Source organism: Amia ocellicauda, chromosome 13, assembly GCF_036373705.1.
Source record: "Amia ocellicauda isolate fAmiCal2 chromosome 13, fAmiCal2.hap1, whole genome shotgun sequence".
Taxonomy (NCBI): Eukaryota; Metazoa; Chordata; class Actinopteri; order Amiiformes; family Amiidae; genus Amia; species Amia ocellicauda.
Genome location: NC_089862.1, coordinates 27265356 through 27278679, shown reverse-complemented (window position 1 = coordinate 27278679; position 13324 = coordinate 27265356). Strand labels below are relative to the sequence as shown.

At 37.5% G+C, this 13324-nt stretch overlaps 1 protein-coding gene across 7 annotated transcripts in view; it reads right to left on the bottom strand.

The window, feature by feature from the left end:
* The window catches only part of adgrl3.1 (adhesion G protein-coupled receptor L3.1), a 299214-nt gene that overhangs the window by 213447 nt on the left and 72443 nt on the right, over positions 1 to 13324 (bottom strand). For all 7 annotated transcript variants that reach the window (XM_066720389.1, XM_066720391.1, XM_066720392.1 and 4 more), the window contains exon 3: positions 10318 to 10493. In XM_066720389.1, coding sequence (XP_066576486.1) covers positions 10318 to 10372 — 55 coding nt within the window. In that variant the 5' untranslated portion in view covers positions 10373 to 10493. The remainder of the gene's footprint in view (positions 1 to 10317; positions 10494 to 13324) is intronic.

Below are 13324 nucleotides of genomic sequence, written 5' to 3'. Positions count from 1 at the left end.
TGTGAATGCCAAAATATAAGAAAATCAATTCAATAATTGCCAGATCTTTCAGCCCCTACAGATCTGACAACAAACTGTAAACACACACTCTTTGTCCAGATGTGTGACTTCAAGAAACCGTAAAGATCAACATACATTTTGGATTTCTTCCCCCTGCAATTTACCAGGGTCCACAGCGCTGTCAGCTTAACTATAAATCCTGTGGGGAAGCACTGCAGAGTGAGTCATTTGTCTTCCCTTAGTTTGAAAAAAAAAATGTTATCTAAGTATTAAGTGGCTCACTGATTTAGCTTCTCTTACTTCATATAGGAACATAATCTATAGCTGTAAGATACTGTATGGAAAGGATTTGCCAGGGGCCAACTTCATTGGAAAGGGAGGGACTTCCAGTAAGCCATTGTTTGATGACCACAAAGGTAGAACTTATGAAGAAAGCAGTACGTAGATTTAAATAGTCATACCTATCTACAGATTTCTGTCAGCAATAAAATGTTAATATTGATCTTTTGCTCAGTAGCTTGCCACTGCAGCACCAGTAACAATGGTGTTATGTCTTCCATCTTTAAGGTTAATTCCCTAGTCTACCTTGTTGTATTTGTTTTAACTTAATAGCAGGAAATCTTGCAATAAAAAACATTAATACTATAAAAAGCCACTGGGTTTGTGCAAAGGTATGAGAACAAGATTGCCCATTTGCCCAAGATTTAGAAAGGTATCATAATTACAGCCACAGATCCAGATATTCCAACTGTCAAGTAAAAGAATGAGATAAAACTGTCCTCCAGTTCAAAGTCAGTATTGAGCTATATTGTATTCGCTCTTGCACTAATAAGAAAGCACAGAAAACATGTTCAGTAAACTTGGCAAATTATGAAATGTATTTTTTAGATTGAGAGATAAATATTGCATTAAATAAATAACCACTACAATGCAGTGGCTGCCTAGGCATATTAGACATAATCCAGTTTTTGAAAGCGTAAGTATGTTTCTATTATTACTTTAATCAAAATGTGAGAAACTGCTATAAGGCCTCAATTTTTAGTGAGGTTACAAATACTGCCTGGATTCACTCAAGCAGGCTACTATAAAATACAACACTCGTATTCATTTATAGTTAATTTTAAAACTGAGACTCAAAGGCATCCTCATATAGCTTTAAGTATAAAAAATGCACTTAGGTTTTTATTGTTAAGTAATTGACCTATTTGCATTAATTAAAACATGCCAGTAATTTAATTGAAAAACCCTGGCAATAAATATGAAAATGTGAAAAGTACACTGCTCAAAAAAATTAAGGGAACACTTAAATCACACATTGGATCTTGATGAACAAAATATATTAAAGATCAAAATCTTTACTGTATATTGTGTAATTCGTTGAGAACAAAATTACGTAACAATGGTCAATGGAAACCAAAATCACCAACCGATTGAGGGCTGGATTCAAACCCATAGGCTGAAATCACAGGCTGTTCCAACTTGCGTGAATTTCATCACGGCAACTCATAATGTGACTCGGGAGTGTGTATGGCCCCCACGTGCCTGTATGCACTCCCGACAACGTCTGGGCATGCTCTTGATGAGACAGCGGATGGTGTCCTGGGGGATCTCCTCCCAGACCTGAATCAGGGTATCAGTGAACTCCTGGACAGTCTGTGGCGCTACTTGGTGGCGTTGGATGCACCAATACATAACGTCCCAAACATTCTCAATTCAGGTCTGGGGAACATGAGAGCCAGTCAATGGCATCAATGCCTTTGTCATCCAGGAACTGCCTACACACTCTGGCCACATGAGGCCAGGCATTGTCCTGCACCAGGAGGAACCCAGGGCCCACTGCACCAGCGTAAAGTCTGACGATGGGTCTGAGGATTTCATCCCGGTACCTAACAGCAGTCAAGGTACCATTGGCTAGCACGTGGAGGTCTGTGCGACCCTCCAAGGATATGCCTTCCCAGACCATCACTGACCCTCACTGACATGCTGGATGATGTTGCAGGCACCATAACATTCACCACGGCGTCTCCAGACTCTTTCACGTCTGTCACATGTGCTCAGTGTGAACCTGCTCTCATCTGTGAAGAGAACTTGGCGCCAATGGCGGACCTGCCTATTCTGGTGTTCTCTGGTGAATGCCAATCGAGCTGCACGGTGCTGGGCTGTGAGCACAGGTCCCACTAGAGGACGTCGGGCCCTCATGCCACCCTCATGGAGTCTGTTTCTGAAAGTTTGGTCAGAAACATGCACACCAATAGCCCGCTGGAGGTCATTTTGTAGGGCTCTGACAGTGCTCCTCCTGTTCCTCCTTGCACAAAGGAGCAGATACCGGTCCTGCTGCTGGGTTGATGCCCTTCTACGGCCCTGTCCAGCTCTTCTCGTGTAACGGCCCATCTCTTGGTATCTCCTCCATGCTCTTGAGACTGTACTGGGAGACACAGCAAATCTTCTTGCGACGGCACGTATGGATGTGCCATCCCGGAGGAGCTGGACTACCTGTGCAACCTGAATGGGCTGCAGGCACCGCCTCATGCTACCAGTAGTGACAAGGACACGAGCAAAACACAAAACTAGAGAAGAATCAGTCAGGAAGGATAAGGAGAGAGCAATTGTCTGTGGCCACCACCTGCAAAACCATTTCCTTTTTGGGGGTTGTCTTGCTGTTGCCTTTCCAACACACCTGTTGTCACTTTCATTTGCACCATAACAGGTGACATTGATTCACAATTGCTTAGGCTTCCTAAGTGGACAGATTGATATCCCTGAAGTTTAATTGACTTGGTGTTATACTGTGAAGATTATGTGTTCCCTTAATTTTTTTGAGCAGTGTATATATATATATATCCTCCAAATTATCTTGCAGTTTCCGTAGTGTTACTCATGATTCTGTAGCAGATTTGTGATGCATCTGGGTCTTCTTTTAGGTCATGAAGTTGGCCTATACTTCAGTTCTAAATTTTAATCTGATTGATGATTTCTAAAGGTTCATGATGTCGATCGGCTTGCTTGGTTTCTTCAATTCTTAATTTACTTCTTTCCCCTTCATATTGAGATAAAATATGGTCAAGACAAATCAAATGTTAATTACAGCTGTGCAAAACAGTAAGGCCATGTATTAGTGAATATGTAAGAAAGTTTAACAATAATTTAATTACAGAAACCATTGAAAATAATAGGAACATCAAAAATGGAAATCTCCTGATAGGAAATAATCTAATCATTGCCCTAATAAATTATCTTGGTACATCAGTCAAAAACAACAGTGCAATTATCAAGAGAGAGGAAGAAGAGAGGCAGAAATCTGGTAGTGATGATTGCAGTTAAGAAGAAGATGAAGAAGAAGAAGAAGAAGAAGAAGAAGAAGAAGAAGAAGAAGAAGAAGAAGAAGAAGAAGAAGAAAAAGATCTAAATTAACAAAAGTGAAATATCCAATGTCATTCCAGAAGTAGCTAATTCCATAAAGAAGAAAGAATTGTGAAAAAAATTGAGTAATGGAATCACAGTGGAGATCCTGAAAGAAATTAAGACAATTCTTGCAAAGGGTTTCAAAAAGTGTCTCAGAAATAAACAAATCCCAGAACAATGGAAGAATGCATCTGTCATTCTTCCTCACAACAAAGGATACAAAGAAGATCGGAAGAACTATAGGCCCATTAGCCGACTTCCCATTGTATGCATGGTATTTACAAAGGAATTAGCACATCGCCTTCAATCACACCCTGGACTTCTCCCAAGCAGGAGAACAAGTAGGATTCAGAAGTGAATATAACACGATGGATCTCATACAAGTAATTCATTAAGTATTAGAAGGATGTAGAGAATATGAGCTTCAGCTGTGCCTGGGCTTCATTGACAACAAGAAAGCTTTTGATTTAACATATACAAACTCCGTCATCAGGGCTCTAAGAAATCAAATATTGATTAATTAAATGCCACAATGCAAAACAATCCACAATCAGACAATCCTAGGAGTAGGAGACAATCTCTCCAAAAGATAAACAGAGCTTTCTTGAACAACCAACAATTTGCTGAAGACATCATCATCTTTGCAAAAACACCTGTAGCTTCAAATTCAAGAACTCTTGGATGCAAGTGAGAAAACTGGACTCACAGTGAACTTGATTTAGATTAAAATCATGTTCAACGGCTCTGTTAAAATTAAGAAAATTGAAGCAGATCAAAAGATTATAGGAGAAGTCAATAGGTATTTCTACCTTAGACAACAAATCATGCAGAGTACATTTAGAAGAAATAAAAAGCTTCATCCAGCAGTGGATGGATAAAGGCAGATGATAATGATGATGATACAGTATGTATATATATACAGCTCTGGAAAACATTAAGAGACCACTTAACACTGATTTCTGAACTTGCAGTGGTCTCATTTTTTTCCAGACCTGTATATACAGTGAGGGAAAAAAGTATTTGATCCCCTGCTGATTTTGTATGTTTGCCCACTGACAAAGAAATGATCAGTCTATAATTTTAATGGTAGGTGTATTTTAACAGTGAGAGACAGAATAACAACAAAAAAATCCAGAAAAACGCATTTCAAAAAAGTTATAAATTGATGTGCATGTTAACGAGGGAAATAAGTATTTGATCCCCTATCAATCAGCAAGATTTCTGGCTCCCAGGTGTCTTTTATACAGGTAACGAGCTGAGATTAGGAGCACTCTCTTAAAGGGAGTGCTCCTAATCTCAGCTCGTTACCTGTATAAAAGACACCTGTCCACAGAAGCAATCAATCAATCAGATTCCAAACTCTCCACCATGGCCAAGACCAAAGAGCTGTCCAAGGATGTCAGGGACAAGATTGTAGACCTACACAAGGCTGGAATGGGCTACAAGACCATCGCCAAGCAGCTTGGTGAGAAGGTGACAACAGTTGGTGCGATTATTCGCAAATGGAAGAAACACAAAATAACTGTCAGTCTCCCTCGGTCTGGGGCTCCATGCAAGATCTCACCTCGTGGAGTTTCAATGATCATGAAAACGGTGAGGAATCAACCCAGAACTACACGAGAGGATGTTGTTAATGATCTCAAGGCAGCTGGGACCATAGTCACCAAGAAAACAATTGGTAACACACTATGCCGTGAAGGACTGAAATCCTGCAGCACCTGCAAGGTCCCCCTGCTCAAGAAAGCACATGTACAGTCCGTCTGAAGTTTGACAATGAACATCTGAATGATTCAGAGGAGAACTGGGTGAAAGTGTTGTGGTCAGATGAGACCAAAATTGAGCTCTTTGGCAGGAGGAGGAGTAATGACCCCAAGAACACCATCCCCACCGTCAAACATGGAGGTGGAAACATTATGCTTTGGGGGTGTTTTTCTGCTAAGGGGACAGGACAACTGCACCGCATCAAAGGGACGATGGACGGGGCCATGTACCGTCAAATCTTGGGTGAGAACCTCCTTCCCTCAGCCAGGGCATTGAAAATGGGTCGTGGATGGGTTTTCCAGCATGACAATGACCCAAAACACACAGCCAAGGCAACAAAGGAGTGGCTCAAGAAGAAGCACATTAAGGTCCTGGAGTGGCCTAGCCAGTCTCCAGAACTTAATCCCATAGAAAATCTGTGGAGGGAGCTGAAGGTTCGAGTTGCCAAACGTCAGCCTCCTGAGATGTGTGCAAACCTGGTGGCCAACTACAAGAAACGTCTGACCTCTGTGATGGCCAACAAGGGTTTTGCCACCAAGTACTAAGTCGAAGGGGTCAAATACTTATTTCCCTCATTAACATGCAAATCAATTTATAACTTTTTTGAAATGCGTTTTTCTCTCACTGTTAAAATACACCTACCATTAAAATTATAGACTGATCATTTCTTTGTCAGTGGGCAAATGTACAAAATCAGCAGGGGATCAAATACTTTTTTCCCTCACTGTATATATATGTGTGTGTGTGTGTTTATGTTCATCTATTTATTCATTATTCAGATTGATTTAAATTGATGCTAAATAACACTGTTTTAACACATAAGTTAATAGAATTAAACACATTCCTACAATTCTATGATTATTGTATTAATTAAATATTTAATTACAGAAACCATTGAAAATAATAGGAACATCAAAAATGGAAATCTCCTGATAGGAAATAATCTAATCATTGCCCTAAAAAATTATCTTGGTACATCAGTCAAAAACAACAGTGCAATTATCAAGAGAGAGGAAGAAGAGAGGCAGAAATCTGGTAGTGATGATTGCAGTTAAGAAGAAGATGAAGAAGAAGAAGAAGAAGAAGAAGAAGAAGAAGAAGAAGATCTAAATTAACAAAAGTGAAATATCCAATGTCATTCCAGAAGTAGCTAATTCCATAAAGAAGAAAGAATTGTGAAAAAAATTGAGTAATGGAATCACAGTGGAGATCCTGAAAGAAATTAAGACAATTCTTGCAAAGGGTTTCAAAAAGTGTCTCAGAAATAAACAAATCCCAGAACAATGGAAGAATGCATCTGTCATTCTTCCTCACAACAAAGGATACAAAGAAGATCGGAAGAACTATAGGCCCATTAGCCGACTTCCCATTGTATGCATGGTATTTACAAAGGAATTAGCACATCGCCTTCAATCACACCCTGGACTTCTCCCAAGCAGGAGAACAAGTAGGATTCAGAAGTGAATATAACATGATGGATCTCATACAAGTAATTCATTAAGTATTAGAAGGATGTAGAGAATATGAGCTTCAGCTGTGCCTGGGCTTTATTGACAACAAGAAAGCTTTTGATCAAATACTTTTTTCCCTCACTGTATATATATGTGTGTGTGTGTGTTTATGTTCATCTATTTATTCATTATTCAGATTGATTTAAATTGATGCTAAATAACACTGTTTTAACACATAAGTTAATAGAATTAAACACATTCCTACAATTCTATGATTATTGTATTAATTAAATATATGAAATTTAAAATTAAAGTCACTATATAGATTTGACTTATGTATATGGTAGTTTTACAGACAGTTGGCACATGTCTACAAATTGCATGCATTCATGATGCAGTTTTCATGATACAGACTTTTCTTGTTTCGTATTCATATATTCATATCACCAAATTATTCCATCACCACATTTTTCATTGGTCCAATCTATACACGTCAGACAGTGTACATCCTATATGAGTAAGGGACATTTGGTAAATTAGAATGCATTATGTTAATTAAAAATATAAACTGTTGAAGGGACAATATAAATTCTAGCCACATTATTTAAAATAGTGCTGCCTTATTAAGTCTGCTTTCCCAAGCTGAACAGTCTTGTGTGACAAGCAGCTGTTTTGGAGATGGCATATCCTTGAGAAGCAGACATTTCAGCACAGACTTCTGCTTTCAATATGGAAAACTAATGTCACTAAAGGGAATATTTGTACAAACTTGAAAAACAGCTAGTCAGTCATTCACATTTTTCCATTTTCTTCATGTATGTATTTTTCATCTTACTGCTACTCTATTCTGCATTGAAGTGAATATGTTTTTAGCAATGCTTCTTCTCTATGGTTTTGTATAATCCAGTTTACATTATTATAATCCCTGCCAGCTGATCTACAGATACACACAGCTAAAATGCTGCACATGTAGCAAAATGCAGCTGCTTGGACTTTAGCTGGCCCTGATTAATACAACTAAATTGCCCCCGTTGTTTACCTTGGGTGCACTGACATTTGAATAGTGTTCACGGTTTTAATTTAATTAAGGTGTATTAAGTGCATGCACCTTTTTGTAGAATTTTAACCTTTTTTTTAATCTGTGATTTACTAATGGAAAAAAAATAATATTGCAATTGGTTTTGCTAAATCCCACTTGTCTCACTGTGTTGTACATAGACACTACTCGTTCTAACACTTTACAATATATACAATGAAAAAATATGTCTGCTGCTGCTACTACTACTATTAATAATATATGAACAATAATATTATAATTATTACTACTGAGTTAAACTTAAAACATACTAACCCTCTTTTAGTGGTAAATTGGAAGTGTCAATTTAAAGTTACTCGCTTGTTATACTGCTTGAACTAGAATCCGAACATGTGATGCAAATGCGTGTCCTCAGAGATGAGTGCTTGCTTGCTTGGTTAGTTGCCTCCTATCATACTGAAATCCAGACCTGAAAGTATGACGCTAAAGTGTCAGGAAGAGTAAGTGTATATTACACAGTTCTGTAGGCACCTGGTATCTCTCAGGAGTGTTGTTGTTCGGTGCATCTCCTGATCAGTTGTACCCAACACACGCTGACAGCCCCTGCCCATTTTCTTGCACAGACACTTACAACTCTTGGACACTGATACAATTAATGTTTCTCTATATATACACACAGGAGTCCAGCACTGCCAAGATACCATGAGAGCTTGAGGACAAATGGTGGATTATGTGGAAAGAAAAAATATCTATCAGATCCCAATATAAAGAAGCATTTGACCACTAGAGGGTTGTTGAGATATAGGTACCAAATACTTGCTTTTCCACAATAACTACAGCAGACACATTGTAAGAATAGCAAGCAAGCTTACCCTTGCTGAGCCAACTGCGTTCATTTTGCTGTATGGCTATATATATAGAGAGAGAGAGTGAGAGAGAGCAAGAGAGAAAGAGAAATATTACAGTGCAGCAACAACTACTGCTTTTGCCAGTAAGCACCTTGAATGGGGCATAGTTCCAAGGTCATGGGTAACCCGATTAGCAGAACAATTCCCTCAGACCAGAGCATATCACAGCAGAAGTAGATGTCACACATCTGCCACCACTGGTGAAGTTGCAGCTATCTTTGTCGCAGCTTGCCACAGTGAGACTGAGATGGTCAACAAGGAAAAGTGGACAGGTCGATGATTTTAACTTCTCACCAAGAACCATCATGAAGGATTCTACATCATAGTCAGTTTCATTTGCACATTTACCTTTGTGTGAGCATTATGAATAATAGATACAGCACACCAATGAAACCTCTGTGAATAGAAGAAATATCTAAACAAAGGCTGTTTCTGAATGTGGGCGGGACAATGAGAAGGTCATTTGAGCACAATGCTGTGTGTGGAATCAACAATTAAAGTTGGACCACATTTGTTCGATATCTTAGCAAAAGCATGACATGTGTCCTTATACAAATCCTTCTGCCATACCTTGATGACCTTCATTGTGTTAATTTGCAGAATGTGATGATCCGACACACATGGAATTATGAAGCCAAGGAATATGTAGACATGTTCTCACTTAATATCCTTCTCTGGGGACATTTGAAGTAATGGATTGAACACTCTCAACCTCACAACCACAATGATACTACAACATTGTGTTGATTTGCACTGGGATCAGTTAATCGATAAACACTTGACCCAAAATGGAGGTCAATTCAAAGAGTGGAATTCTAAATGTTGTTGTTTTTTTCATTACATATTGTCATTATTGAACACATCTTTGGAATCCAGTGTACAGTAGAGACATGTTTCCTTTGAATGTCACCCTCCATTTATCTTTTAGTTTGTACAAGAGGCCAACCAAGTTGTGTGATATATGAATCACCCTTTACATATATATACCACAGAGTGTTATTCTGACAGCACTCTTGGTAATAAAAGCATATTTATTCCTTCTCAAAGGAAATGACTGACAGGAGACCTTAATAGGATTATATCCAAGTGGGATAGCATCTCCCACAGCATGCATCAAAGACAACATTGAGGACAGCTGCATCTAATATAGGGAAATTCCTTTCTTTAAAATATGCCACCACTGTGCTCATCTGCAAAGCAAAACCCTACTTGTTTACATACTTGGAAATTATGAAATTAATTTAGAGTTCAAAGATAATATTAAAAAAATAAATCTTTTTTTTTACAAGATCCTTGGAGTCCTGTTTGCTTCCATGAACCTACTAGAGCATTAAAGAATCCCCTAGTTTATCTTCTGGAGCATACTTTATTATTCCTTTTAAAGGTGCAGTGTGCTGTATACATATTCCACTTCAGTAACTCTTGGAGTATTGAGTTAAAAATCAGTTATAACCAATCACTCAAAATTCTAAGTAAATACAAGTATATTATATACCTGTAAACATACTGCTGTATCAAGCTAAAAGATGGAGCCTTAATGTGATTGCCCCTAACCCCTGCTTGGGCATTTTAGACAGCTACCTGACAGGAATTTCTTGTGCTCAGAATTTAATTGCATAGTTATTTACGTGCTCCCTAAAGCAATCACTGAGGTTAAATTATGGTAATCATAACAACTGCAGTTCTTTACACAGATAAGAGAGGTGAAAAAAGGCTCTGATAGCTGGAGAGTGACGTAAGAGAAAAGCTCAGTGCTTACCGTGTGCTGTGGGCGTGAAGAGAACAGTGAAAAGGACCAGCTGTGAAGTCCACATGGCCCCTGCAGAAGATCCAGCACCAGAATGAGACCTCCCAGTTGAGACAAAACAGATATTTGTTCTGCTGCTCCTTTAGTACTTCAGATATGCCCCAGATCTGAACTAGAAAATTGACAGCCTGTTTGAAAAACAAAACAAAACAAACATTTCAGGGAGGGGGTAGTTATATCTCTTCATTTCCCAAACATAATTGTAAAAACATGTCTGTCTATCTATCTATCTGTCTATGTTTAAATTTGAGTATGCACACAATTTACAAAAAAGTCATGATAAATGTGGACACCTTCGATAAAACTACTATAATTAGTGATACAGGCAACTAAATAAGTTTTGAAGCACAAAAGCAAAAAGTTCTTAATGCTGTGATCTCATTCTCATTATAAAGGTCCACACAAACAAAATGTGTTAATTAGGAGGTGTAACTTGTTATCTACAAACAGAGCATTCCACTTGTTACCTGTAAAAAAAAACATTGCATAAATATAACACAATTCCCTAATTTCTCTAATGATCTTATATTATGATAAATCATATTTATTGTTTATTTATATATGTTTAGCGCAGTATTTTCAACAAATAGGCATTCACACAGTATGTGACTAATTAAAAATGGCACCATGATCATTTCTCATCTTTCTATCTCAATTATTTGTATCTCCCTGAGAAAAGGCAGTTCATATAATATGCCACTTTCTTACATGGATTCTATAGACTGTTTGCTGTTGTTTTCAAAATTAATTAAAAAACAAAACAAAACAAACATGACCTTATAAATACAGAACAAAGAATCAATCATAAACGAATTTCAGTTGGGGAAAGAGAACGAGAAATACCTCATTACAGGTCACCCAATTTAAAAAGAGACTGAAATCCAGGGCTTGTTCCAGGTCTCTTAATCATCAAATACATCCCTTCAATTCACAGCTACAGTTCTGCTGACCCTGACCTTTGTGGACTGTATTGTCGTGCAAAGCACCCCATCTGAGTCGTCAGCTGTAAAGTCAACATGATTTACATGCTGTGAGCTCTTGCTGCAACAACCTGTCTGTCTGATTCAAGCACATAGGAGACGAATAAGAAAATAAGGCAGAAATGCAAACAACAACAAAACAAACAAAGTTGAGGGATTTGAAGAGACAAACAATCTCCCATTTCCTTTTGTAAACTTCAGAGCTGTACTATAGCCTGTTATAATATTTAGTCACTTCAAAGCAGTCATGCAACACATTCTACTGGCTACCACATCCATACTGAGCCCCAGCAATGCTGATGATAAATTCAAAAGGCTGAGCAATGTTTAAATACATATATTTTTAACTGATGTTTGGTTCCGTTTTCAGACTGCAACAAAAACATGGAAAACAATTCTTGTCTTATCAATGTGAATACATTAAACTTCTCGCTTATGATTAAAAAGTGTTTTTCTTTCAAGATTACACTTATTTGTTTATTTTGTATTGTGTAGGTAAGTGTAACTTTTACTGTGGTTTCTAGAATATGGCACTCATTACACACACATTGGAACGTGAAGCCTGCGTGGTTTATGTCTGTGGGAAATAGTACCTTTTTCATGCATAGAGCATTGTATTTTGTCATTCATAAAATGTACTTAATGATAGTGCCAATGTACATTAACCTCATAGCTTGCACTGTAGTACCCATTACAGAACTACACTTGCGCTGCTGATCTGTAGCCAATTTTATGTAAAATCTAATCTGGAACACTTAATTTTCCCTGTGAAACACTTCAGTCAGTGAATTCTTACTCACAGATGAGGTAGGCATACATACAGAGCAACTAGCACAGGCTAGGTTTTTCTTGATTTTTGTTTTTCTTTTAATACTCTAATTACCACATTTCACCTGAATAAATGTTCTCCTTCTCAGATATTCACAATCCATCACTTGAATAATATTTGTACTGAAGTACTGAAATGCACAGGTCCAAATGATAGAAACTGTACTAAGTGGTGGAGATTTTCTTCTCATTAGTTTAATTTTAGATTTTATAACAATTAATTATGAAAGAGTATGGTTGAATTCCCTGATCAGAAAATTGCATTGCCTAATTTTATATTTTTTCCACAACATTTTTTTGTACAGGTTTACGATTACTTTATGCAATTGTCAAAATAAAACACGGACCTTGATTCCATCAGTTGGTGATGCATTTGCAACTCGTTTGGTATTCCTGACAATGCTAACATTTAAGGTTTAAATTAATTGTGTTTTTCATGGTCTAGCTGGTGAAATCAATTAATTCTTAAGGCAATCAGTACAGTTATTAATGATATGATTCTCTTCCCTGCTGTCCCAGCAAATGGCAACCTTATAAAAACGACAATCTGCAAGGACAAAGCAGAGGCAATGTCTCTTCACAAAGAAAAGGAATGGGCGAATCACACAGAAAGATATATAATGCAATTGTGGACTCTCTGACTGCAGCCAGGTTTAAATGTAAGGACCATACATCCACTGTGATAGGAAATCTATCAGCTGTAATGAAGACTATTGATCTCCATAAATTTGATATTTGGTTCTTCTTATTTAACCAATATCCAATAGTTTATCTAACTCTTCTTCACAAAACTGAAAAGGTCAACAATGATGGATTGTGATATTTTTATACAATTATTCTATTTTTTAAGAACACATGCCAGTTATTGGAAGATACTTAATGTCTATCTGTCTGTGTATCTATATATCAGTGGTTGACATGGGTACCCATTGGGTTTTCAATAACCCATCTCCTTTTTTGCTACCTAAGCTTTATTGTTATTATTTAGATAACATATATAAAATATAACACACTTAAGATAAATAAGAACAGTGCAGTTATACATGCACGTCTAGTATGTATAATAAACACAATGTAAAATTTTGCTTTAAAAATTGTATTGTTAAAAACAGCTTAACCCATAGGGTTGCACATCTACAGCAGCTTGATAT